The following is a 26,405-nucleotide window of genomic DNA, read 5'->3' as shown; positions in this document are numbered from 1 at the left end:
TCCTCGTTGCTCTTTAAAAAGGAGGCGCCCCCCCCCCGCGACAGCGCGGGAGAAGGGGGCGGAGCCTGGCCCCGGGTCGGGCCCGCTTGGCCGGTGGGGGGACGGACTGCAGCGCCGCCTTGTGCAATGGCGCCACCTGGCGGGCAAGCGCGTCACGGCGGCTCCCGAGTCCAGCGCCTCTTGGACTACTTGGGCCACCTCAGACCCCGAAGAAACTCTGCTTGACCTCTGGAGCGCCGCTGCTGCTGCTGCTGCTGGACTCGCGTTTAAATAAACACACGTGACTGCGCAGGACATGCAAAGCCCGGTTGCTCTAGAGCGCAGGTGTCCAACCTGTGGCCCTCCAGATGTTCGTGAACTACAATTCCCATCAGCCCTTGCCAGTATGGCCAGTGCTCATGTTGGGAAGGACTAATGGGAATTGTAGTTCATGAACATCTGGAGGGCCACGAGTTGGACACCCCTGCTCTAGAGCCGTGGTGGCGAACCTTTGGCACTCCAGATGTTATGGACTACAATTCCCATCAGCCCCTGCCAGCATGGCCAATTGGTTGCATATTACATGGCCAATTGGCCATGCTGGCAGGGGCTGATGGGAATTGTAGTCCATAACATCTGGAGTGCCAAAGGTTCGCCACCACTGCTCTAGTGTCAAATGCAGGCCCTCCAGATGTTATGAACTACAGTTCCCATCATCCCCTGCCAGTAAGGTGCTGGCAGGGAATGATGGGAACTGTAGTTCATAACATCTGGAGGGCTGCGAATTTGACACCTGTGCTCTAGAGATTTAGCTCGCAGCATGCTCAGAGGTGCCCTTAACGCAGGGGTAGGGAACCTGCGGCTCTCCAGATGTTCAGGAACTACAATTCCCATCAGCCCCTACCTGCATGGCCAATTGGCCATGCTGACAGAGGCTGATGGGAATTGTAGTTCCTGAACATCTGGAGAGCCGCAGGTTCCCTACCCCTGCCTTAACGGAATGAGAGCCCCAGGCCCCCGACAGGGCTTTTGGGCACCAGCTGGGCGTAATCCGGGCCCTGCACTGCTACTTACACGGAAGTGAGATTTCAGCCTGCAGGGCAGCCCCAGTCCAGGGTCCAGCAAGGTGGCCTCGGCCAAGAGGCAGCCAAATTGCCCAGTTCCTCTCCCCCTGGTTGCTTTCTGAAGAAGCCGGGCCTCCGCTATGGTTGCCTGGGGTTGGCTGCCTGGAGAGCTGGTTTTGTTTTTTAATCTGTTTTTTGGTTCCGTGGCCCGGAAAGGGGGAGGCTTCCTTGCCACTCTGTGCTCCAGCGGCCCCCCTCCCCTCCCCCACTTCATGCTCATCTTCTTCTGGGGAGCGATTCGGAGTTAAAACTACAGAGTTAAAAACGACAGCTGCCAAATCGGTGTCTCTGGAAGAGGAAGCCTTTCACGTCACCAAATGACACAGAGGAGGGAAAGGGGCTACTAATTGCTCTGCCCAATTCCAGGCAAAGCCGAGTGGACGGTTTTATGGCGCCGCTGCCCTCGCAACCTTCACCGGAGGGTGAGAACTGGCTCAGCAGGAGGCCTCCGGCTTCAGGCGGCTCACGGGGAGGCGCCTGCCGGGTCCAGGCGGCTGCAGGTGGCTCTCGGCCAGAGCAGCGGAGGCTCCGGTGGAGCAGCAGGTGGGAAAGAGAAAGCCCAGAAAGGGACTCAGCATCTCCCCCCACCCCATCGTCTTATCATAGCCTCGTCAAGGAGGGCAGCATGAACTCTTCACTGCAAACGGGGGGCTGTGCCGCTGGTCTGTGGGAGACTGGAGCAGAGGCAGCACAACAACCTCAGAGCCCGGCTGGATCAGTCCCCAGGGCCGTCCAGGACTGCATTCGGTTCACGCAGGGACCAACCAGGGGCCTCTAGGAAGCCCCAAAGCAGGACGGCGGCCATGTTCTGCCTCTGGTTCTGGAGGGAGCAGGAACCCAACGGGGCCGACAGCCGTCGAAAGAAGAAGAAGAGTTTGGATTTATATCCCCCCCTTCTCTCCTGTAAGGAGACTCAAAGGGGCTTACAGTCTCCTTGCCCTTTGCCCCCGCCCCAACAACAAACACCCTGTGAGGTAGGTGGGGCTGAGAGCTCCGAGAAGCTGTGACTAGCCCAAGGTCACCCAGCTGGCGTGTGTGGGAGTGTACAGGCTAATCTGAATGCCCCAGATAAGCCTCCACAGCTCAGGCGGCAGAGCGGGGAATCAAACCCAGTTCCTCCAGATTAGATACACCAGCTCTTAACCTCCTACACCACTGCTGCTCCATCCTCCATGAATTTGCCCACTCCCCTTTTAAAGCCTTCCGAGTTGGGGGCTGTGGCCACACCCACTGGCAGTGAGTTCCACAATATAACCATGTGCTGCAGCCAGACCTCTGTCCGGAGCCGGTCTCCCTTGTGAGAAAACACAGCTGTTTCTGACCAGCAAGCAAAAGGAGGCGCCAGGAGGAACTCTTTCTGGCTCTAGGTGGCTGTGGTGGCCCGAGCATTTCTCAAGGCTACAGAAACTCTACAGTGGTCAGATGAACCCTCGCTGAGACTGTCTGCTTGGTGCCAGGACTCCCGGGCTCTTGCCTGGTGCTCGTGTGTGAAACTCAGACAGCGCCATCCCCATCGCAGTCTGAAGTGCGAGAGCGCACGCATGCCCATGCATGCACACAGGAGAGAAACCGCAGCTGGTGAGATGCGACCCGTGGAGGAAGAAGGAAGGGCTGGAGTATTTGCAGCAGGGAACTGAGGACACAGCCTTAGATGGCTGCAAAGGACCACGCTCCGGTGACCAGCTGCCGAGTTTTCCAGAAGCCCCCTTGGGCTCTGTTCGGGCTTCATACATCAAACAGATACTCCAGTATGCTGCCCTCTACGGAAAGCTATGCTGCCCTCTACGGAAAGCTACGGAAAGCTATGCTGCCCTCTACGGAAAGCTAGCTGGGACTCCAGTATGCTGCCCTCTACGGAAAGCTATGCTGCCCTCTACGGAAAGCTACGGAAAGCTAGCTGGGGGGGGGGGGGACGACAGCAGGCCAAAGTACTTGTTGCTGCCGGATCACTGCCAGTAGGTTGGGCCTTTGACAGGACGTTTGTGAACTTCAATGGCTGTTGCTGAAGGGGGTGGGCGGGGGGCTGCAGTTTTAGAAGAGAGCAAGTGATCTGCAAGCCAACTGACCAAGAGGAAACCTTTTTGGGGGTGGCAGCTCTCTTGTCCCTGGAGATCTTATGCGATGCGATGGGTTAGAAGCCCCGGGGGAGCTTCCTTGTGTCAATCTGCGCTCTACTTCTCAGCAAACTGTAGAAAAAAAAGTTCCTTGCTGTCCTGGGGAGCAGGAAACACAGGAGGAATGGCAGCGGGCGGTTGGTTAAAATGTGCATTTTACCAATTCATACCCTAACAAAAACATTGCTTTTTGAATGTCAAGGGCTGAAAATCCTTTAAAAATCCTCTCTTATTCCTGTCCGTTTGCCAGAAGGAATGCCAGCGGATTCCAGAGCGGGCACATTTGGACGATGGTGTAAAAAGACAGCCGGAAATTTGCACCAGGCGACTCAAAGGGCAAATAATTATGAGCAGATGATTATGGAAGCGTTTTCCCCACAGAACGAGAAGGAAGGAAGCCACAAGTCCTAATTAGGAAAGATATTTTAGGCAGGAAAACAAGGAAGAAGTTTAATGCCTGTCTCGTCAGACCAAGATGTTTGCAGAGCAGAATTAGGACAGCCGTGGATTATTGTTTCCTTAAGCCTTTGATTGAGATTTTGTTGCTGCAGCCATGAGTGACGCAAGCAGGAGCCAACCGAGGGCCAGGAATTGCAAGCGACTTCAGGCAGTGGCTTAAACAGAGAGGACGAGATCTGCCCGTTGCTTTGAGAAGTGCACCCTCCACCCAAGGCAAGCGTATGGCTTGTTTTGCTGTCGGGCATCACAAAGAGAGGAGCCGCCTGGCGTAGTGGTTAAGTGCTTGCACTGCCACTCACACGGTCAGGAGTTCGAGCCCCCTGTGGGTCAGATATCCTGGCAGCGGGCTCATGGTCAACTCAGCCATCCATCCATTTCTTGGCCTGTTCATAGCTAGGGGGTAAAGAATAGCCGGGGAAAGCAAAGGCAAACTACCCCACAAAAACAGCTTGCCTATAGAATCACTGCTCGCAGGGGTACCCCAGGGTCGGACACAACTGAAGGGGAAACTTGAAGAAGAAGAAGAAGAAGAGGAAGAGGAGTTTGGATTTATATCCCCCCTTTCTCTCCTGCAGGAGACTCAAAGGGGCTGACAATCTCCGTGCCCTTGCTCCCTCACAACAAACACCCTGTGAGGTGGGTGGGGCTGAGAGAGCTCCGAGAAGCTGTGACTAGCCCAAGGTCACCCAGCTGGCGTGTGTGGGAGCGCCCAGGCTAATCTGAATTCCCCAGATAAGCCTCCGCAGCTCAGGCAGCAGAGCTGGGAATCAAACCCGGTTCCTCCAGATTAGATACACGAGCTCTTAACCTCCTACGCCGCTGCTGCTTACCCTCACAAAGAGACCAAGAGGTTCAAGAAGTCGTAGGAGGAGGAAGAAGAGTTTGGATTCATAACCCGCTTTTTTCAACCTTCCAGGAGTCTCAAAGCGGCTTACAAGCTCCTTCTCCCTGCAACAGACACCTTGTGAAGTAGATGGGGCTGAAAGAGTTTGGAGAGAAGTGCAACTAGCCCAAGGTCACCCAGAAGACTTCATGTGGCGGAGTGGGGAATCGAACTCGGTTCTCCAAATTAGAATCCGCCACTCTTAACCACTACCCCACGCTGGCTCTCTCAAACGCAGGCCTCCCGTTCCTTCAGAACACACCTGAAAGGCGAGGACACATTATTTTGGGAGGACCACGGAGCTCACTCCAACCCCATCCTTTTGCATCTGCACGGAAACACGAAGAACGACAAAAACGGCGCCAGGAAGTGTCAAAAACCGACTGATGCGCAAGGCTTAAAAAAGATGGCACATTTATTGGTACATAAATGTTATATACATAGTGTTTTCTGTTACACTGACAGAAAAGGATTGATGGACTTCTGAGTGCTGGTCAAAAAAGTTTCATCAGTAATATCTTGGAATTTGACACTGGGTACAAATCTGCAATAAACCAACAATGGAAACTGGAGAAACAAGATGAGAAGCTGTTCATCTCGGACAAGTAGCTCTTACGACACTCCATAGGTACTACGACGGTATGCTAGAATCCTACACTGCTCTTACAATGCGGTTGTAAATTTCTGATATTAATGAACAGGTTATGGTATAGAACCCTACATTTTTTTACTACCTAATATAGTAAAATAAAGTAAGAAAATTTTTACTGAAAACCTTTTTCAATTTCAAAAATCTAGAAAGAGTAATATTTAGAATTCAAGAAACTTTCTTACAAGATTATTGTATAAAAGACTAGCTACGGTGAAAAATAAGCCAAACGATTTATTCTCTCTCTCTCTCTCTTTTATGAAGGGGAGCTTCTGAGCAGACTGGAAAAGTCTAGCGTAGCCAAGACACAACGAGCTCGGAAGGAAGAAGGCCAGGCAGCGGCACGGGGCTACTTTCACTCGTCATCATCGTCGGCGCCAGTCCGTTGAGCCAAGGGACACGGAAAGGAAGAGCAAGGCCACGGACGCTCGCCTTGTTGGGCGGGACCGGAGAGGCCCAAAACGAGCCAAAGTCCAGTCAGTCACGGCACAACCAGGAGCCGTCTGAAGCACAGCCACCGCTCACAAGCTGCTTGGAGCCACACACGTTTGTTCTTTCCCCGGATCTGGGTCCTTCTGCGCATGCAAGCAGGTTGCCTCCAGGAAGCGAGACTCGCCCTGGAACTGGGAAGAGCGCCCTGGCTCCGTTGCCCCCCTCGCCCCTTGGGGTGTGGCTGCGGAAGACGGTTTCTATGGCAATTGAAAGGAGCTGGGATGGCCCCAAGAGCACTAGCAAGGGAGGCCGCCGGAGGACGCTTCTCCTTTGATCCCCCCCCCCTCCAGTGCCACCACGCCCCAGGCCTCCCTCCATCCTGGCAACCAACACGAAAAGGAGAAAGAGCGAGAGAAACGATGATAAGGGCAGGCTGGCGGGGGCGGCTCCTCTGGCGTCCCAGGGAGAAGGAGTCGGTTCAGCCGGCTACCCGTCGCGGTGGTCTTTGGATCAGACTGTTCCCTGGAGGCTGCAACGAGGAAATGAGGAGGGTCTTCTTTGCATTCTCACACCTTTTGTGCTGGGCATACCGCTGACAGGTGACCAGGTGACCTGCTGCTCAGAACAGTAGTGATTCTAAGGAAGCGAGTTCTCTTCATCCAACTTGACAAACCTCTAAAAGGTTTTCATTGGACAGGAACACACGTCTTGAGGGGTGGAAACCTCTTCACAGACTGCCGCTGCCGGAACACTCTCTGCGAGAAGGTGCTGCGACCAGGAGGATTTGAACAGAGAAGGACTCTGGAAGGAGGAGGCAGGCCCCAGGCCGGGGGGCCCAAGGAACGCCAGCTCCCCACCCCCACCTCTAAGACACTGATTGGTTTGCTCGGAATGCTACAGGTGGGTCAGCCGTGGCTTTTCGTGGCTCTGCTCTCTGGACACCAGACAGCCTTCCTGAACGCCGGCCAGCATCGAGTGAAATATGCGATCAGCTTACAACGGGTTAACTTTCCCCTTCATAGGTAGACCTTTACAGTTCCAATACAAATAAATAAACTTTGTCGTTACAATGCATTTGTCAATTCGATTTAGGCACGAGGCAACTCCCACAGCCTGTGGAGAGAAGGGTGTGATTGTGCGGGGGCAGCGGGCGGCTGGCAACCCAACGAGGGGGGGGGGCAAGGAGAGGCGGGGGGGGGCCGCCGGCCGGGCCAGTGATTGCGGGGGGGTTTCTTGCATCTCCCGTTTAGTGCTAGTTTCAGTCTCTGTCCTTCGGAAGGGAAGTCCGCCTCGGCAGCTTCCTCCCCCCCCAATTCCAGAACTCTGTTGTAACAACAAAAACAGAGAAGTGGTTAGCGACCCGGCAGTGGCACCTCAGCTCTCTGGGTTTTCTTTCCCAGGCAGGGGCTGCCGTTTCCCACCTGCAAAAAAAAGGGCTGACCTGTGGCTGGCCCTAACTGGCGGCCAAGGATAGCAGGGGCCCCTCCCGCAGTGTCCTGCTGCTGCATTCTCACAACTTGTGGCCCCAGATCCCAGCATGGACCAACAAACCCCCCCCCCACCACCACCACACACGCAGACAGAGCTGGTTTTCCTCTCCGTCCCGGGAATCTGCCAGGCTCCCTCCTGGCCCAGCACCACGGAGGCAGGAAAGATGGCCCTTACCTGGCTGGTGTTCACATATGACCCATAGGGTTGGTAGGTTCACTAAGCCCAGGATGGCCTCCTGGATGCGAGGGTGGCGGCTCTGCCGATACGGCAGACACTTTCTCTTCTTCCCTTCTTTTAAGGCAGGCTGCTTTGGGGTTTAGGTTTCTCTCTAGGAACAGGAAGAGGAGGAGGAGGAGGAGGAGGAGAAGAAAGGCGGTCAGAACCGGAGGAAGGAAGCTGCAGAGATCCAACCAGCCTCTAGTTCTTATCGACACTGACCAAGTTGCGACTTGCAGGCAAAGTGCATTTCAGCTAAGCCAGTAGATTGACACCCATGAAGCAAACTGTCCTTGGCTGAAACCAAAGCAGGAGGGAAGAGTCTCACCCAAAGTTGTCGCTGCCGCCGTGGCTGCACAGAGAGCGCCGCAGGCTGTCAGCTCCCACTGCACACTGCAGCCACTCCCTTCAAGGCAGGGCCACAATTTTATCTTTTGGTGGGACGGGATAGTTTCAAGTTCAGAAGCACCAAAGAGACCCACAAGATTTTAGGGGCAGAAGCTCTCCATAGCCAGAGCCTCATTTGTCAGATATGAGTGGGAATTTGTATACAAATTAAAAGGCCTCTTCCTTCAGAGAGCAGCAGTGGCGTAGGAGGTTAAGAGCTCATGTATCTAATCTGGAAGAACCGGGTTTGATTCCCCGCTCTGCCGCCTGAGCTGTGGAGGCTTATATGGGGAATTCAGATTAGCCTGGGCACTCCCACACAAGCCAGCTGGGTGACCTTGGGCTAGTCACAGCTTCTCGGAGCTCTCTCGGCCCCACCCACCTCACAGGGTGTTTGTTGTGAGGGGGGAAGGGCAAGGAGATTGTCAGCCCCTTTGAGTCTCCTGCAGGAGAGAAAGGGGGGGATATACATCCAAACTCTTCTTCTTCTTCATGTATGTGAGAGAGAGGGTGTGTGTGTGTGTTTGTGAGGGGAGAAAATGGCCTTTCTTTCAGACAGAAATTTTCATACTCATCCCACAACTGTCCTTCACAGTGCATTTCCATTTAGATCAGATCTGCACGCCAAGCAAAATGGCCTGGGATCAATACGCCCGCTGTCCCGCACTCAGCTCCTACGGGTGTCCCCCCTCCCTCCAAGGGAATTAGGCCACGTGTGACTGGGGACTTGGGAGCCCTTCTGGCAAAAGTATAAGAACAGCTGTTTGCAGGCCTGTCACTATGGCGAGGATATTTCCTCTCTGCACCCGTGGTTAGTCCTGCAATGTGTAGGTGAAAGCAGAGGATGAAACCACACACAGTTTGCTGGCATAAGAACCAGAACAGATAGGGTGTCAGACACTGAGCGTCTATCCATGCTGACACCCTCCCACCCAGCCCAGCATCACGGAGACATTTATATGCACGCATTGGAAGCACCACACAAAGGCCAGCTGCGCCTGGCTGGCCCGCAGGGAGAAATCTAGACAGAACGGGAAAGAAAAAGAGAGAGAGAGAGTGCCCACGCACACTCCCCTCATTCGATGAGGGGCCGGGGTAGGGTGGGGGTGGGGTGTCTGTTTTACATGGGTCTAGAGAGGCAGCTGGAGCTCCATGCCACCGGAGAAGGGAGTTAGAAAGAGGCGGGATTTGTTTTCCCAGCTGACCTCCAGAGAGGACTTCTCAAGGGTGACGCAGAGCAGAGACGGACGTGCTGAGAAGGGCTGACTTGGCTTCCAGCAGCAGCTGGTGCCCCACCGAAGTTGGGCAAACCCCACAAGGATTACGATAAACGGACTTGACAGAATGTAATTTAAACAAGAAATTATAGCCAGAGGAGGCGGCCCAGAGCCCCTGGGGCTCTGGGGGGCAGAGAGAGCTCCTCAACGCAAACATTCTTGACACCGAAGACGACGGGGTGGCCCCAGCTCGACCGTGACCACGGCAGCCTCCTTCAAGAGTCAAGAGCTTTTTCCTCCCTTGGGGGATAAAACACATCCACAAAACTCAGCACCAACAGCGAGCCCTTTTCTGCACCTCCCACCCTCCTTGTTTTCATATCAACACAATTTCAGCAGGAAGTGGCAACAGGCGGGGGGAAGGGGGATGAGGAGCACCCTCTGGAGCATCCGCCCCGGGAGCCTCGTGCTCCAAAACTAAGACACCACCAAAGGCTAGCCAGCCACGCAAGCACCGGCATGTTCTGCCACTGCCAGGCCTCTTTGTTCAACCCCAGGCAGATTCCACGTGCTGCTGAGCTGCAAATCCGACCAGCGCAGCAAATGAGCCCAGCCCAGGAGGAGGGGCTTCTGGAAGCCCCCTCCCCCCGGCCCCGCAGCACGGGGAGCCCACCGCCCCCCCCCCGGCTCACCTCTGACTTGCTGCTCCAGGCTGAGGATGACGGCCACAGCCTGGTGCAAGATGAGCAGCTTGGTCTGGGGCTTCTCGCTCTTGAGGTGCAGCTGGCACATCCGGCCCAGCTCCTTGAACGCCTCGTTGATGTCTCGCACCCGCAGCCGCTCCCGGGCGTTATTGGCCATTCTGCGCTCCCGCTCTCGCTCCAGCTTCTGCTCCGGGTTCAAGTCCTCGTCTTCATTAGTGCTGCTGCGGAGGAGGCACAGAAAGGAGCTTTCAGAAGCAGTGGCGGCCTCCCTCGGGGGAAATCAGGGGTCAGCTTTTCTTTGTGATGATAATCGGGGTGGCCCCTCCAGCTATTTATATTCTACAGCAGCCTTATCATGGCTTTAGCAAAATTATGCAACGGCTGGGAAGAGCTCGGGGCCGGGGTTTGCGGCATCAGGGATCAGGGAATCAAGTCACTCGAGTACGAAACCTCCAAGGCTAAATGAGAAGTGTGGCTGCACCATTTCTGGGGCTGGCTCCTGGAGCCAAAGAAAACATGTCCCAGCCCCCCCCCCCCCCCGATTACAGGGGTCCCTAATATCAACGGGACCCATTATTCCTTTCTGGGGAGGGTTGTATATGGGTTCGTGGGACATGGTTTTAGAATGTAACTGTTTTAAATTGTATATAGCAGTGATGGCGAACCTATGGCACGGGTGCCAGAGGTGGCACTCGGAGCCCTCTCTGTGGGCACACACTCACAGAGTTCGTCATTGGGGGGGGGGGAATCACCCCCCTACACACACATCTAGGCTGGCCTGGGCCACTGAGCATGATGGGCCTGGTGCCTGTGCTCTGGGTGGTTGCTGCCCGAGGGGGGGGGGTGCAGAGGAGGCAGAGATGCTAGAGAGGCACAGAGCGGTGTGCGCAGGACTTGCTGGAGGCTAGAGCAGGCTGGCCCCTGCTCGAGCGGGTGGGGTGGAGGAAGAGGGAGCCAACTGTTTTTTCTAAACTAAAACCTCAGCATTCAGGTTAAATTGCTGGGTTGGCACTTTGAGATAAATAAGTGGGTTTTGGGTTGCAATTTGGGCACTCGGTCTCAAAAAGGTTCGCCATCACTGGTATATATGTTTTTTATATATAATATTTTATATTGTTCACCGCCCTGAGCCCTTTGGGGATAGGGCGGTATATTAAATCTAATAAATAACAACAACAACAATAATATTTAATAAGCAGTCACCCTGTGTGAGTGAAGGAAATTTCCCAGAATGGATGTGAAATGCAGCTTTAAAGGTAGAGTCAAACCTTCTGCATTGGTTTTCCCACCGCTCGGCAACAAAGTGCCCGGCCAACCTGCCAGCCGTGAGCTCACGGCACGGGAGACCGACAATGTGCACGGAAAAAGACCCTGTTCCCTCCACAGTGAACTGGACGTCTTATACACTGAAGATGGATGCAAAATCTACACGTGCTACCTTGAACGAAGCCCCTGAGACGCAGGCACTCTGTCCCAACCTGTCCTCACTACAGGCAGCAAAATGCCCCATGGAGAAGGATTGTCATGCCCTTCTATAAAGCCGTGGTGCGACCGCACTTGGAGTACTGTGTTCAATTCTGGTCGCCGCATCTCAAAAAGGATATTGAAGAGATAGAAAAAGTGCAGAGAAGGGCAACGAGGATGATTGAGGGACTGGAGCACCTTCCCTATGAGGAGAGGCTGCAGCGTTTGGGACTCTTTAGTTTGGAGAGGAGACGTCTGAGGGGGGATAGGATTGAAGTCTATAAAATTATGCAGGGGGTAGAAAATGTCGACAGAGAGAAATGTTTCTCTCTTTCTCACAATACTAGAACCAGGGGGCGTCCATTGAAAATGCTGGGGGGAAGAATTATGACTAATAAAAGGAAACACTTCTTCACGCAACATGTGATTGGTGTTTGGAATATGCTGCCACAGGAGGTGGCGATGGCCACTCACCTGGGTAGCTTTAAAAGGGGCTTGGACAGATTTATGGAAGAGAAGTCGATTTATGGCTACCGATCTTGATCCTCTTTGATCTCAGATTGCAAATGCCTTAGCAGACCAGGTGCTCAGGAGCAGCAGCAGCAGAAGGCCCTTGCTTTCACCTCCTGCACGTGAGCTCCCAAAGGCACCTGGTGGGCCACTGCGAGTAGCAGAGTGCTGGACTAGATGGACTCTGGTCTGATCCAGCTGGCTTATTCTTATGTTCTTATGTTCTTTAGGCAGCTGCGTTACCTTGTCCTGCCTCTGGATGAGAGCTTGATGTCCTTCTGGGAGGCCTCGTCGTCAGACTTCATGTCATCGGAGGAGGCGGGGTCGTGGGCGTTCTCATCCCTCTCCTTGTGCTCTGACTTGATCTTGGCTGGGCCCAACGTGACAGACTGGCTCGGCAACCCCGCTGCCAGCGCTGCAGGCAAACCCAACAGACTTGTCACTGCCAATCACAAGACCACCAACCCCTCGCTTCATTTATCCCGCTAAGACAACCGACAACAACTTTGTGTCCAGCAGCTGACAAAATACCGAGAAGGGTCCCGCATCAAGAGCAGAGACGGGGCTTTCCAGAGTTTTCAAAGGACAATCCCCCTCCTACCTTTGTTTTCAAATTTCCCAACACGTGGCCATGTGGAAGGCTTTGGTGCTTAGTAAGGGATTATTGGTTGTCTGCACACAGTTTGGTTTGGCTACAGGACAGAGTTACATTCATGGGGGATGTCCAAATTGGGGGAAGGGGCTGAAATGGAAAATGACCAAGGGGTGCTTAGGCAGGGGCTGCGGCTGAGGAGGGGGGGAGGGGAAGAAAGGCAGCCTGGGAGGGTAGCTGGGGGGAGGGGCCAGCGCTGCTTACCTCTGAAGCTTTCTTGTGCTTTATGGTGGAGTTCTGAATTCGGAGCAGGACCGGTGCCAGGCAGGACAGAGTGGCTACTCCCGAGGCTGACGCTGTCTTCCCGGTGAGAGGGACCCTGAAACACACCCACACACGGGCTTAGCCCACCAGAGCAGAACGCTGGGGGCAGAAAAACCCCTTACTTCCCAGTAGCGGCCAGAGGAGGTTCACCCAAGCAAACCTCCCAGTGAACCGACCCCGCCCCCCCCAAACAAAAAGCACTCAGATTCACACAGAGCCTGAAATCAAGTCATGAAGTTCAAAGTCTGACCAACAGCTCAGGAAAAAGCACTGTTCAGAGATCCCCGGCAGGGCCAATTGTGAGAACCGGCAAGGGTCGGGAACAACCGATTCCAAACCCCTCCGACCCCAGAAAACAAAGGCCATTAACAAATATCTGACACATGACCAGAACAAGGCAATGTAGAGCCACACCAAATCCCCTCGAGCACCGTGCTCCTAAAGCACCCTGCTCCTAATGATACGGCTGGCCTCCACGCGGACCAGGGCTTTTACGGCCCTGGCCCCAGCCTGGTGGAAAACTCTTCCTCCAGCTGTCCGGGCCCTGCGGGACCTTGGTGAATTCCGCAGGGCCTGCAAGACAAGAGTTGTTCCACTGGGCCTTTGGAGTAACCAGCCGTTGATGGTGCACCCCCCCCCCATCTTTGTTTGTTTACATCTTTTATTGATGGAGTCAGCAGTCTTCCCATTTAGGGAGGGTTTTAAAAATGGGCTTGCTGGGCGCCCGATTCGATTTTAAACTTGTATTAACCGCTGTTTTAAATGTGGAGCTAGTAATTTATTTATATTGGATCTTACTTGTTTAGTTTTCATTGTACTTAGTCGATTTGTGATTTAACTTTGTTGTACGCCGCCCAGAGCCCTTTGGGGATAGGGCGGGTTATAAAACTAAACAATAAATAAATAAATAAACAAACAAACAAATAAATAAATAAAATAAAGTGGTCCAGACACCATGCCTTTTATTGGAACAAATCGCAGTGAACAATCGCAGCGAGCAAGCCCTCGATTAAGCAGGTTTGCTTCGATGAAACAGCCACACAGGAGGAGCCTGGTTTTTCAATACGTCTTTCAATCCTAGGAAGCTGCTGAGTTCGGACCCCCTCTTGAGCAATTAATGCAGCTTTTTCCCTTTCACACACTTTGTGTGGATTTCACCCAGATGGAGATAAAACACCCGTAAGCAAATTCACTGCTCCGATCTCTGCAAGCCTCACTTCAACCCCGTTTCTTGTAATTACGGTCTGCGTGCAAGATTTCCCCGAGAAGAGTCACATAGTTAATGCTTTCTGGTTGGTGCTCCTAATTTTTAAACACTGGTCAGCTTTTATTTTTTTTTTGGAGCGGGGAGGGGACATTAAATAGAATAAAGATCTTGAAGTTTGGCTTCGACACCAAAGGCAGCCAAAACGAGGGCAGCTGGAAATACAAACTGCCTTCTCTGCGAAGGAAGGATGAAGCTCGTTACGGGGAGGGGAGAAAAAGAGAGCTTAAACAATAAGGCTTGGTTCATTCTGCCTTGGAGGTTTCGTGTTCCTTTATTCTCGTTCTGCTGCGGCTTGAGCCCAAGGGTGCCTGGACCCGAGTGGGAGGCTCTCCGGCGTCTTGAGGGGCTCCATGGCTTCCGAGCGCACCTGCGACACTCTCGGTCAGGCAACGATTCAAAGCAAGCAGCTGTCAGATTCATGGAAATGTTCGAGCCAGAGCCGAGTCTAACAATGACAGACCAGCAGACCACGCCTGAAGCTGGCAAAACAGTCTGGAAGTCTTCAAAAGTATATCCAAGTACGCAGTCTTTAGCCCCCCCCCCCCCCCCACAGATCTTGTTCACCCTGGGCCACTTAAAACACTTCTTGAAGGGGGTGGGACCTACTGCCAACTCAAGACCCCCCCTTCTGTCGCAAGTCTCTGACCCTAACTCCACCCCCTTCCCTCGAACAATTTCTTGCTTCCTCTGAACAGCTCTCACGTTTCATAATGTCGCTGAAGACCTTCTCTGTGTCCCCGATCTGATTATAATTGAGAACTATTTTGTCGAAGGCTTTCACGGCCGGAATCACTTGGGTGCTATGTGGTTTCCAGGCTGTGTGGCCGTGTTCTAGCAGCATTCTCTCCTGACGTTTCGCCTGCATCTGTGGCTGGCATCTTCAGAGGATCTGTGGGGTTTCCGGGCTGTATGGCCGTGTTCTAGCAGCATTCTCTCCTGACGTTTCGCCTGCATCTGTGGCTGGCATCTTCAGATGATCCTCTGAAGATGCCAGCCACAGATGCAGGCGAAACGTCAGGAGAGAATGCTGCTAGAACACGGCCATACAGCCCGGAAACCACACAGCACCCAAGAGAACTATTTTGTCCCACTTCTTCCACCCGCTGCTTGCTTGAAGCTGCTTACAACATAGTTAATCCTGAACCATAAATCATATCAAATGAGTAGCCGTAAGACAGCATCGCTCCCGTATTATAACACTCCAGGCGGATTAACTCTCAGCGTGCCATGAAGGAGCCGCCTCTCTTTCTCTCTCTCTCCACCGGAGGGCATGAGGCCTCACCTCCTCCAGAAGCCCCTGCCTCAGCCTCAGGCTGCTCCACTTCCCCTGTCCAGTGAAGGTGCATCCTCTGAGGGCTTCCGAGAGGCATCGTCTTGAAACGTGCAGCCCCCAGGCAACACTGGCAAGCCCTAGAAGGCAAGTGCTGGGAGCCTTCTGGGAAACTACACCAGAATAGGCTGAGCCTGACACATAGCCACCAGGCGGCGGGGGGGGGGGGGGGGTGCTCTGTCATCGCCCCCACGCCCCAAAGAAACCAATGGATGCTAGGACACCACCCTCCCCAGTTGCTTCCCTGAGGTCAGCTAGAAGAGGAGTTACATTATGCAAGGAGGCCTTTGGAGCAGCTGCGGCGGAGCCCTGAGAGGCTCCCAAGGTCCTGATCCACGCCTGGGGCGAGGGCCCATTTCTGGGCTCTGGGTCTGGCCAGAAGGTCCAAGCGGGGCTGGCTGTTCGGCCTCCACAGCCCCTCCTGGGACCACCCAGGCGCAGGAAGAGTCCTTGGAACGTCCCGCAGAAGGCAAGACGGGGCAGGACGGCAACGTTTCGCACGGAATAAAGAGCAGTTAAAACAACCACAATTGACAGAGATGCCGGAAATGGATTTTTTTTAGAGCCGGCTCAAAAATTTTAGCAAGTACAACAATAACATTGTGCGAGTCAAGTGACTCGTTTCCTTGATTCTTCGGCCAAGGACATTTTCAAGGGAATTTTAATTTTTTTAAAAAAGTTAGTTAAGTGGCCAACATTTGCGGCCCTGCTTAGGTTCCTTCGGAAGGTTTTTCCCAACCTGGGCACCCGTTCCTGAAGGCGGGCTGCAGTCCTAAGAGCACATTTCCCTCAGCCCAGATCACTGGCCACTGAGGCATCCCTCCTGGATTCCTTCCCCCATTCGTTCCATTTCCCCATTTCGAGGAGGGAGGCACGCCTGCCTGCCATTTGTTGCACATCTGGAAAAACACGCACGGCCCAAAGCCAGAGGTGGGATCCAGCCGGTTCTCACAGGTTTCCGAGAGTAGGTTACTAATTATTTGTGTGTGCCGAGAGGGGGTTACTAATGGGTGATTTTGCCACGTGATTTTTGCCTTAGTTACACCCCTCCTCTCAGCAGTAGCGCGCAGAACTGGAAGCAGTCTAGCAGGAGGTGTACCGGCGTGAGTGGCAGCCTGCACCTGCGTGCATTCGTTTCCCGCCCAAGGACCGGCGCAGCGGCTGCGTCCTTGCCACAGCCCCGCCCAGGAATTCCCCGCCCCTTGAATACCCGGCCACGTCCCCGTCGTGCCCCGCCCAGCCCCATTGGCACTACGCCACAGTTTGAATCCCACCACCATGGGAACCTGTTACTAAAATTTTTTGGATCCCACTACTGTCCAAAGCCTCCACTTTCTGAACCTGTCCCAGCAACAGCCAAATGGGGAGGAGCATCTAGCAGGCCCCCCTTCCCGGCTCCTTGCCTGGCGTCCCTCTCATTGGCTGCCTCCAGCAGGATCTTCTGGATCCACCCCCCCCCCCCCCGGCCATCAGCCCTTCCCACTCAGGGGACCTGGCCTCAAAGGATTCAAGGAGAAGAGGTGGGAGGAGGAGCCGACCCATTCTGCAGACCCAGGCAGAAGAGAGGACGTGAGGCTCTGCTTACCAGCCGGCTGGTTGTGACGAGGCTGGACGCTCCGTAATTCGAGCCCAAGCTGTTGTGGGATGGTCCCAGCAAACTGTGGATATCTCCGTGGGCCCCGGCCAGGCTGGTCGAAGGCCCCACCGCGTGGTTGCGCAGCACGTGGATCGCGTCGTCCAGTCTGTCCAAGCGGTCCTCCATCCGGGACTGCGGAGAAGGGGAGGCACAGGGTCATTCATGGCACCCCTCTGCTGCCGGCTTCCCCCTGTCAGGCTGGCTGCAATGGGAGGCAGGGCTCAAAAGCGCCTTCGGGCCAGCTGGCAACACGGGGGGATTGCGGGGGGGGGGGAAATAAAGAGGTGGCCCCCACAGCCCCTCAGCCTTCTCTGAAAATCAGGATATCTGTGGAGTTCCTGTTTCCCAGTGTTGTGAGAGCCACCACTAGCAGAGAAATGAGTAGAAATGTCCAAAGTCCGAGGTGGGAGATGCTGCAGAGTTTTCCTGTAGAAAGCAGCACTTGGTGGAAGAGAACAAAACACTGGAGACCCAGGTGCCCCCTCCCCAAATCCCTGCCCTGTGGCAACTCACCCCCGAGGCCAGACCCCCCCACCCCAGAGTTCTGCTGCCTGGCAGGAGCAGGAGGGGGCCAGGGTGTGTGTGTGTGTGAGGTTTATGGTTGTGAAATGAATGGAGAAGGCCCCACATTCACAGAGTCTGAGATCAGCTATTATGGCCGTTACATTTTAATTTTATAGCTGCTTACGGTTTTCAGCTGCTCTCTCCACTATTTTGGCTGCTGATATTTCTGTGCTACTTTCAGCATTGTTGCTTTCATCCTGTCTTGCTGTTTTAATGTTTATGTTAAACTACTCTGAGTTGTCGACCACCTTGGATGCCTGCGTGGCAGATGACGAGGCAGAAACCTCACAATTAAGAAGAAGAGGAAGAAGAGTTTTGGATTTATATCCCCCCTTTCTCTCCTGCAGGAGACTCAAAGGGGCTGACAATCTCCTTGCCCTTCCCCCTTCACAACAAACACCCTGTGAGGTAGGTGGGGCTGAGAGAGCTCCGAGAAGCTGTGACTAGCCCAAGGTCACCCAGCTGGCGTTTGTGGGAGTGTACAGGCTAATCTGAATTCCCCAGATAAGCCTCGACAGCTCAGGTGGCAGAGTGGGGGGGAATCAAACCCGGTTCCTCCAGATTAGATACACGAGCTCTTAACCTTCTATGCCACTGCTGCTCCTTCTGTGCTTAAATGCACCTTATCTGTGGATAAGGTGAACATTTGAGAAACCACCTGGGCCCTTGCCCAAGGGTGCCGTGGCAATAAGTCCACGAACTAAATGTGCCCCTGGCAGCCTAGTAGACCCTCTCCTCTTGGGCTTCCTGGTCTGAGGGGCTCCATCCTCCCGAGAGCTCAGAGAACTTCCCCTTCCCGTTAAGACAGAGCAGGTATTTGAGGGGGGAGAGGGAGAGGTTGATGGGCTTTAGACTACCCAGAGTGCTTGGTGGCTCAGTGGGGATTTCCCCATATGCATAGCCCACCATTCGACCCCTGTACCCGCGCGGATTTTCTTTATGACACCCTCTTTCCTTTCTTTAGGTTTCTTCTTCACGTGAAGTATGTAAGCATTAATGACAACCCTACTTATCTGCTGGCATTATGAAGTGGTTCAAGAAACGGATGCACCCGTGACATGCGGTCCTACGCTACAGAGACTGCCACCATCAAAGGAAATGTGTAAGTTAAGTTAGCTGGCAAATCACACAGGTGCCACCCGAAGAGAAAGAGTACCTCACAGACATCCTTTAAGAATGACATAGCATCTTGCAAATGCTCGTGAAGCTGTTGCTCGACGCGGTTTTTCTGGCAAAGTCAAGACAGAACAGAGAGCAAAAAAAGGCACAGGTTAGATAATTATAAAGAGGGGAGGCGCGCAGCTGGGGCGGGGGCGGGGGCTGGGGGGGCAGCCCACACGGTTAGTTAAATTAATCCAACAAAGATTCCACTACATGAAGGGACGAGAAGACAAATGCTGAACACCGGAGTGGCACCAGAGCACCGAACAGCACCTACTGTTTATACTTATGACCAAACTGTGTGGCGATACTTTTGTTAGCTGCCATTAAGCAAATGTTATTTGGAGGAGCTGACAAGATTTCTAAAACCCTGATCAGTACCTCCCCTCTCCCCCTAACGTTATACTCCCCACTGCATGCAGACTCTAAAGGCCACGTGCCACTCGGCTAGACACCCCCTTCCACACACTCACTCACTCACTCTCACACTCTCTCTCTCTCTGTGCAGGTGCTAAACACTCTGCAGGTGCTAAAGAAATGTAGGAAGCCCAGGTATGGCAGCAGCAGTCCAGATTCTGGCACCCATTTCCATTTGTCACCCATCCCCCACCCCGACTCTCTGCAAAGAGAAAAATGCATCAGCAAGAAATGCTTGGGTACGTTTTAGTGCCATATTAGTAGTATCGCTGCTGAATGAAGGAGGAGGAGAGGAGGAAAATGGCAAGCACGTGAACACGTGACACCACAGCTCTTTCCTGACTCGAACCCTGGCCAGGATGAGCTGGTGGCCTGCCACACGGGAGGACGATCGCTCCGACGTGCTGAGCACCAGCTGGCTGTAGCACTGAAGCCCGATGATGCCCCCGGAACAGATGGGGAAAGACCCACCCAGCGCGCTCGGTATTGTTCATTTGAAGGCAGCCATTTGTTAGCAAAGCAGCTATTTGTAATGCTGTCCTGGAGGCAATGCTGACGTGTAGAATTTATTAAACCCTTTCTTGGCCGAACGGTCACGCCCAGCCGCCGGGGGTGCTTACCAAGGAGTGCAGAGAGTTTTCATAGTTTGGGGACGACGGGGCGTGGCCTCCAGCCCTCGACCACTGGCCGGCACCTGTCAAAACCAACCAGGTGAAGCTCAGACGTGTGCCGGCGAAAGACAAGATTTAAGAGGCAGCTCTATGGCAGCTTCGCACACCCGTCAAGACGATTTGACATCCCAGACAGGCTGGCTTTGGGAAGCGATCCAATGGCTTCCCTCCCCTTTGGCCAGCTGAGAGTGCAGCTGCTGCCAGCTGTTTGGCCAGATGCCTCGAGTGCCACCATCCTTTCAGCTCCCCAGACACAAGGAGGTCACATGACAGTGACGGGAGCTACAGATGGAGGCGGTGCGCCCTTTCCCCTAGATCCGTGGTGGCGAACCTTTGGCACTCCAGATGTTATGGACTACAATTCCCATCAGCCCCTTCCAGCATGGCCAATTGGCCATGCTGGCAGGGGCTGATGGGAATTGTAGTCCATAACATCTGGAGTGCCAAAGGTTCGCCACCACTGCCCTAGATCCTGGACACTCTTTTCTACCCCCATAAAGCCCCAGCTCCACAACACACGACTCACTCAGAGTTCTCACATGCAAAACTGCCACCAGAGCGTCAGGAAAGCTGGCGGGAAGATCGCCATATCAAAGGCCTTTCCCCTCTCCCACACTCAGAAGCAGCCAAAGCCGCTTACCAGACGAGCTCTCCACCTCAGCATTTCAAGTGCAGAACTGCAGGAACACACCCAACCCTCAAGGAGCAGTTCTATGCACGGGTGAATCTAGGGCAGTGATGGCGGACCTTTTCGAGACCGAGTGCGGCCCAAATTGCAACCCAAACCCCATTTATTTATGGCAAAGTGCCAACACAGCAATTTAACCTGAATGCTGAGGTTTTTGTTTAGAAAAAAACAGTTGGCTCCCTGTTCCTCCACCCCACCCGCTCAAGCAGGGGCCAGCCTGCTCTAGCCTCCAGCAAGTCCCGCACGCACTGCTCTGTGCCTCTCTAGCATCTCTGCCTCCTCTACGCCCCCATCCCCTCGGGCAGCAGCCATCCAGAGCACAGGTACCAGGCCCGCCAGCCAAATCCTCCCTGCTCACCACCATGCGCGCACATCGTGCTCAGTGGCCCAGGCCAGCCTAGATGTGTGTATGTGATTTTCCACCCCCCACACCCCTCAAGATGTGATTTTCCACCCCCCACATGACAAAGTCTGTGTGCACATGCCCACAGAGAGGGCTCCGAGTGCCACCTCTGGCACCCATGCCATAGGTTCGCCATCACTGATCTAGGGGCAGTGAAGTCCTCTGAGCTAGGCACCATTCCCCTGGGTCATGTGGGAGGTGCATTTATTTATTATTATGGTATGGAGAATTTTAGGTGGGTCTTATGGCCACTGCTCTTGCAGTGTGGTTTGAGGATGCTGGGCTGAAAAGCTAGTTTGGCTGAGATGTTGCTTCGTCGTCCATCCAACAGTTTTATCGTTTGCTGCACAGGTGGGTTTTGTGCAGGTGCGATATTTAGGGCCCCCGCACCCACCCTCTGGGGCCTGGCCTGGCCCTTCAGCAACGCTCCTCCACGCAAGATTTCCCTTCACCTGGCCCGTGCTCAGGGAAAAGAGCTTCTAGCCCCGTGGTGGCAAACCTTTGGCACTCCAGATGTTATGGACTACAATTCCTATCAGCCCCTGCCAGACTACTTCTATTCAGATGCTGGCAGGGGCTGATGGGAATTGTAGTCCATAACCTCTGGAGTGCCAAAGGTTCGCCACCACTGTTCTAGCCTATCTCACCCTTACACCAGCCAGCTCTCTCTTCGCAGGTGTGGCTCATGGTTTGAGACAGAGACACACGCCACGGCTGAGTCCTACGGGTGGCCTCCCCCACTGCAATTCTGTGGCTGCACCGCTGAGCCTGCTGTTTCTTCCTCTGTCCACAGAGGATGTGAGAAAGGAGGCCACATGTGGTCCCCTTCAGGGAAGGGAAGCACAACAGGCAGTCTGTTACGCCCCCCCCCCCTCGCCCCAGCCCGCCTCCAAGGCCCTGCCAGAGGCAAAACAGCTGCTGCAACGGTTCCTTCACAAACGATCCTCAAAACCACACCCTTTGGGAGGGGAAAGTGTCATAAGGTTACATCACCCTCCCAGCCAGCGGGTTGGATTCTCTGCTAAATAAGTTTACGTTAACAGGGCTTTCCTAAATCCTCTGAGCGCGTGGGGGGCAGCTGTTCCACGTCTGCCAGGCAGCTGAGGCCACGGTGGAGCGGCCACTCAGTTTCTCTCTCTCACTCGGTGCCTTCTGAGCAGAAGACCAAACAGGCACTGAGCCCCGCAGACTCTGTGCGCCGCCGACAGCCGTGTCTCCCGTCCCTCCGTCCTCAGGACCCCCGTGAAGCAACAGTGCAGGGCGTCGCTAACAAAACACGTGCTGGGTCTTACCACTGAGAGGTGACGGGGATCCAACAGGCGTCGAGGGATTTGATGGGAAACTGCTGCTGGTGTGGTCTGGTGAGTAAATCTAAATGACGGGGGGAAAGACAGACACCTGGGTCAACGCAAGGGGAAAAATACACCAAAAGAGTGATCTTGTAGCCTGCATGTGGAAAAGATGCCTCACAGCACAGTTCTATTTTTTTATTTTTTTATTTATTTATTTATTTATTTATTTATTTATTTATTTATTTATTTATTTATTTATTTATTTATTTATTTATTTACACTTACACACACTTACACACACACACCCCTGCCCTCCCCCGGAGGGCTCAGGGCGGTGAACATGGACATATAAATAGAGCACAGAATAAAAATCAATAAATCTCAAAGTAATTAAGTCATAAAGAAATGGCGCTATATACATTAAAACCATTAAAAACCCCATTAAAAGCAGCGCATTGGTACCGAAGTACAACAAATGTACAGCGGCTGCCAACCTACTAACTGATCCCCTAAAAGAGAGGAGGGACGGCAGGATCCGCAGATGTTAAAGGGGGGGCCTTGCGAGGGAGACGGAAGCTCTTCCTGCAACCTCTCAGGAAACAAACACCGGAACACAACCCCAACTGCTGGAGTAAAAGACACAACACCCGACCCACACAGACAAGTTCATCAGCCAGTTGGGCTTTGCATGCCCTCTCTTTGGAAAACAACTCCAGGCTAGGAGGCCAGGGGTCGAGAGCAGTGCTTCAAGCTCCAGTGAGGATCAAGGGCACGGATGAGGCAACCCCAAGACCCCTCTCCTGGAAGCGAATCCTATTGAGTAGAATGGGGTAGGATTCTGAGCAGACCTGCTTGGGATTGTTCTGAAAAGATGGGACATTTCCCATCCCCTTCCAGAGGTGGGATCCAGCAGGTTCTCACCAGTTCCCGAGAGTGGGCTACTAATTATTTGTGTGTGCCGAGAGGGGGTTACTAATTGGGTCTGCTTTTCCGTTAGAAATTCCATAAGGTCCAAAAATCATGAAGTCCGGTTGATTCCTATGTGGCTGGTTAGCGAAGGTAGAAAACGGGACAATTCTCCCTGTTGGGCTGTTTTAAAAACGTGTTTTAGAAATATGGTAAAGTTCCTTGTTTAAGGAAAGTCTCCTTCTTTTGATATCTAGAAACAAAATTAAGTGTTTGAAAGTATTAAGTATTTGACAGGCAGTCAATTAGAGGAGAAGTAGTTGTTTCTGTTGGCAGTAGACGATAGGACTTGCTATAATGAGTTTAAATTATGGACAGAAAGATACCAGCTGGAAATTAGGAACTTTTTTTTACAGTAAGAGTTTTTTACAGTATCAGAGAACTTATTAATGCCCCGCCCCCGGAATGCCTGGCCACGCCCCTGTCATGCCCCGCCCAGCCCCATTGGCGCCACGCCACTGTTTGAATCTCACCCCCATGGGAACCTGTTACTAAAATTTTTGGATCCCACCACTGTCCCCTTCCCCTTCCTTTCAAGGAGGTTCATCCAGGACGAGTTCCGTGGGGCCTTTCTTCCCTCTTTGCGCAGAGCCCAAAGGAAATAATCCATGTCTTCCAAAAACAGGCTTCTCGGCCCCATTAACTAATTCCTCATTCCTACTAGTTCATTGTCAGAAGGCAGGATAAAACCCAACATCAATGTCACTGTGATACTCCCAGAGTTTCATTATGAAGGAAAGGAATGTGCGTCTCTGGAAGCCCCCATTTCATTACAAAGGCAGAGATCATTGCCCATGCAACACCCCCCCCCCACCCAGGAAGGGCTGGGGCCTTCTGCCAGGCTGAAAGGGTAACATGACTCATTTTCTCCAAACAAGCGAGGGCCCTCCTTCCTTCGCTCTGTCATGGGGCTGCCTACAGGCCAGGCTGGGGGTGAAGAGGGGGCCAAGCCTGAGGAGTGCTTCTCAGCCCCTCCAGAGTCCCTTTCAGTGTTGCTTTGTCATGTTAATGACACGAAGCCACAGCAACAAAGACCGTTTGGGAATTACGTGGAGAAGTCAGTCCAGACAGGGTCTCTGCCTTTGTGGAGGGACCACTGGCCAGTTAGCTATCCAAAGGCACAAAGGCTACCCCCCCTTCCCCCGCCGCCCCAGAGGCAGGAATCAAAACACAGGTTCTGACAAAGGGAGTCTATATAATCAACAAAGTTAAACAGCCCGACTCTTTGATCTCCCGTAAATTAAAGGCCCCGTGTTTTTATTTGGCATTAAGCGCTGAAACAAACCAGATGTTGCTCCCACCACAGAACTCTCCATGGGCACAATCTGGAAGGGCTCTCGTTTTGGCAAATGTTCAGGAAAACACATTAGAAATGGCACCGATATCCAGATTTCCTCCGCTGGTTCATTATCCAAACGAATGTATAATCCACAGGACTTTGGGAACTGTGTGTAAATACTTTCATGTACAATTCTCTCTCTTGCCTACTCCGAGATTAAGTCCACAATTATCCAGGCTTAAACCTAAAATAAAAGGACCTTTGCAAACGTATTATCTGGCCTTACATGTTTAATCACGCAGGGTTCCGTAGGGCCTTTAATGCTTACCGAGGAACAAAGATTGCATCCCCTGTTTCGCACATGAAAAGCCTTCTTTCTTTCTTTTTGTGTTGGTAAAAGAGACACACCGGCAGAACGACACCGCCAGACTCCTTCACTACTACCAACATTTCAAAGCCAGGAAATGAAAACATCTTTACAACTTCGGGATGACTTAATGTGCCGTGTTAAGCAGACTTGTTTTTTTTAAAAAAGGGTCTACGGAGGGACAGAAGGAGGAGGCTGGGCTGGGCATTCCAGGAGAGCCCGGCTGCAGCAGCGGCTGCAGCGCGGACCAGCTGAGCAGATGGAAGACATCACCAGCAGCTATGACAGAAATGATTTATGGAACGACCTGCCTGCTCCTCCACCAACAGCATCGCAGGACAGAAACAAGTTGCCATGACAACCACAGTCCACCCTCCAGCTACACACTCTTGCTCCAAAATCACATCGGGATAAATCTGCAGCACCCTTGCCAGCCTCTTCCACCCTGCTACCAGTTAGCCTAACTTAGTGAGCTAACCCCTGTCTCCCAAAGAGGAATTCTACCCCCCGCCCGCCAATGCCTTCTCTACTGAGCTTCAGAGGGTGAGATGTTTGCTCTGTGATGGGGCCACGGGCACCATTCCCTGTGACTGGTCTACTGGCTGTTGGAACTGTTGGAAGTTGATTGAACATACTGACATACTGAGGAGGACGTACGAAAAACGTTCTATTCGCGCGAGACGTTTTTATGTAGAACCTACAGAATTTATGTAGAACCTACAGAATTGGAATATGGACTACATGGAACTGAAGCTTTGTTTCTGAACAAAGAATCGAATGGACTAAGTGATTATTTATGTTCAGTTATAAGAGTTGGAAGACTCTTGCTGCCTCTTTAAGAACTTTGTCAGAGAAATAAGGAAATGTAAATACAAATAGAAGTGTTAAGTTGTTTAATTATATGTAAGATCAATATATAAGACCGGACACAGCCAGAGTGCAACGTGTGTATTTTTGGGTTTATTTAGGCTAACGTTGACATTGCACTCTTAAAGATAGTGGAGGTCTACTGGCTGGCCGTGCGATGTGTTGCCAGCACGCTTTGGGGGAAGAGGAATCTAGGGGAATCTAGGAATCTTGGCTTTGCCATCCTTTGAGCCAAGAGCACATTTCTCAGTGTGCTACGCAAGGGAATTCTGTGCAGCCGCCACCGCTGCTGCTCTAGCTGCTGACACCCAGAGATCCCAGCCCGGCATTGTCTTCAACTCTCACCTTGAAATGTGAACAATTTTCAAAAATGCACCCTGACACCTTGATGTTGGACGCTTCCAGGCAAGGAGCGGCCTCTTCCCAAACGTGAGCAAACCAAATCGGGCTGCCTTTTACTTTTTACCGGCGACAACAAACTTCATGCCACTGATTTCAGCTGGTTCAAAAAGAACACCAAGGTCTTTCTCTGGGCTTCTTATCCAGCCTCTCGCAACTTGCTGGCACTCTGTGGTCACTCTTGCCAAACGCAACAGATTGCTCCAGGTGAAGCGAACGGCTGGCCACCTCCAAGACACACCGTCAGTGGCACATTGAGCCAGTTCCGCCTTCGTTCCTTGCGACCTCCCCGATGTCTTTTTCCTCAGAACAATACATTCCCACGACTGAAGTGCTCTGGAGACCAGGCCTGTCCTCCGCATTTCCACGAAGGACTCTCTTCCCCTTCATTCTTTTTAACTTATCTGACTCTACGTGGTTCTTGGACTTGTTTTACATTCGTCCCCTACATTTCAGCCACACGAAACGACAACACGTCTCCTGGATGCCTTAAAAACCCAACTCCACAAATCCACTGAATGCACCTTCTTGGGAGCACCAACACATCGGACAA

General features: G+C 52.9%; 1 protein-coding gene across 5 annotated transcripts in view; it reads right to left on the bottom strand.

Annotated features, from left to right (window-relative positions):
- Positions 1–4,956: 4,956 nt before the first annotated feature.
- Positions 4,957–26,405, bottom strand: part of TCF12 (transcription factor 12) — a 95,442-nt gene continuing 73,993 nt past the window's right edge. For 3 of the 5 annotated variants that reach the window (XM_048519654.1, XM_048519656.1, XM_048519657.1), the window contains 9 exons: positions 21,975–22,053; positions 19,541–19,614; positions 18,499–18,570; positions 16,728–16,910; positions 12,486–12,600; positions 11,873–12,044; positions 9,644–9,876; positions 7,306–7,459; positions 4,957–6,963 (listed from right to left, as the gene is read on the bottom strand). In XM_048519654.1, coding sequence (XP_048375611.1) covers positions 7,317–7,459; positions 9,644–9,876; positions 11,873–12,044; positions 12,486–12,600; positions 16,728–16,910; positions 18,499–18,570; positions 19,541–19,614; positions 21,975–22,053 — 1,071 coding nt within the window. In that variant the 3' untranslated portion in view covers positions 4,957–6,963; positions 7,306–7,316. The remainder of the gene's footprint in view (positions 6,964–7,305; positions 7,460–9,643; positions 9,877–11,872; positions 12,045–12,485; positions 12,601–16,727; positions 16,911–18,498; positions 18,571–19,540; positions 19,615–21,974; positions 22,054–26,405) is intronic. The other 2 variants (XM_048519655.1, XM_048519658.1) reach the window with 1 other exon arrangement.

Source organism: Sphaerodactylus townsendi, linkage group LG17 (assembly GCF_021028975.2).
Source record: "Sphaerodactylus townsendi isolate TG3544 linkage group LG17, MPM_Stown_v2.3, whole genome shotgun sequence".
NCBI lineage: Eukaryota > Metazoa > Chordata > Lepidosauria > Squamata > Sphaerodactylidae > Sphaerodactylus > Sphaerodactylus townsendi.
This window is presented reverse-complemented; position numbering and strand designations above follow the sequence as displayed.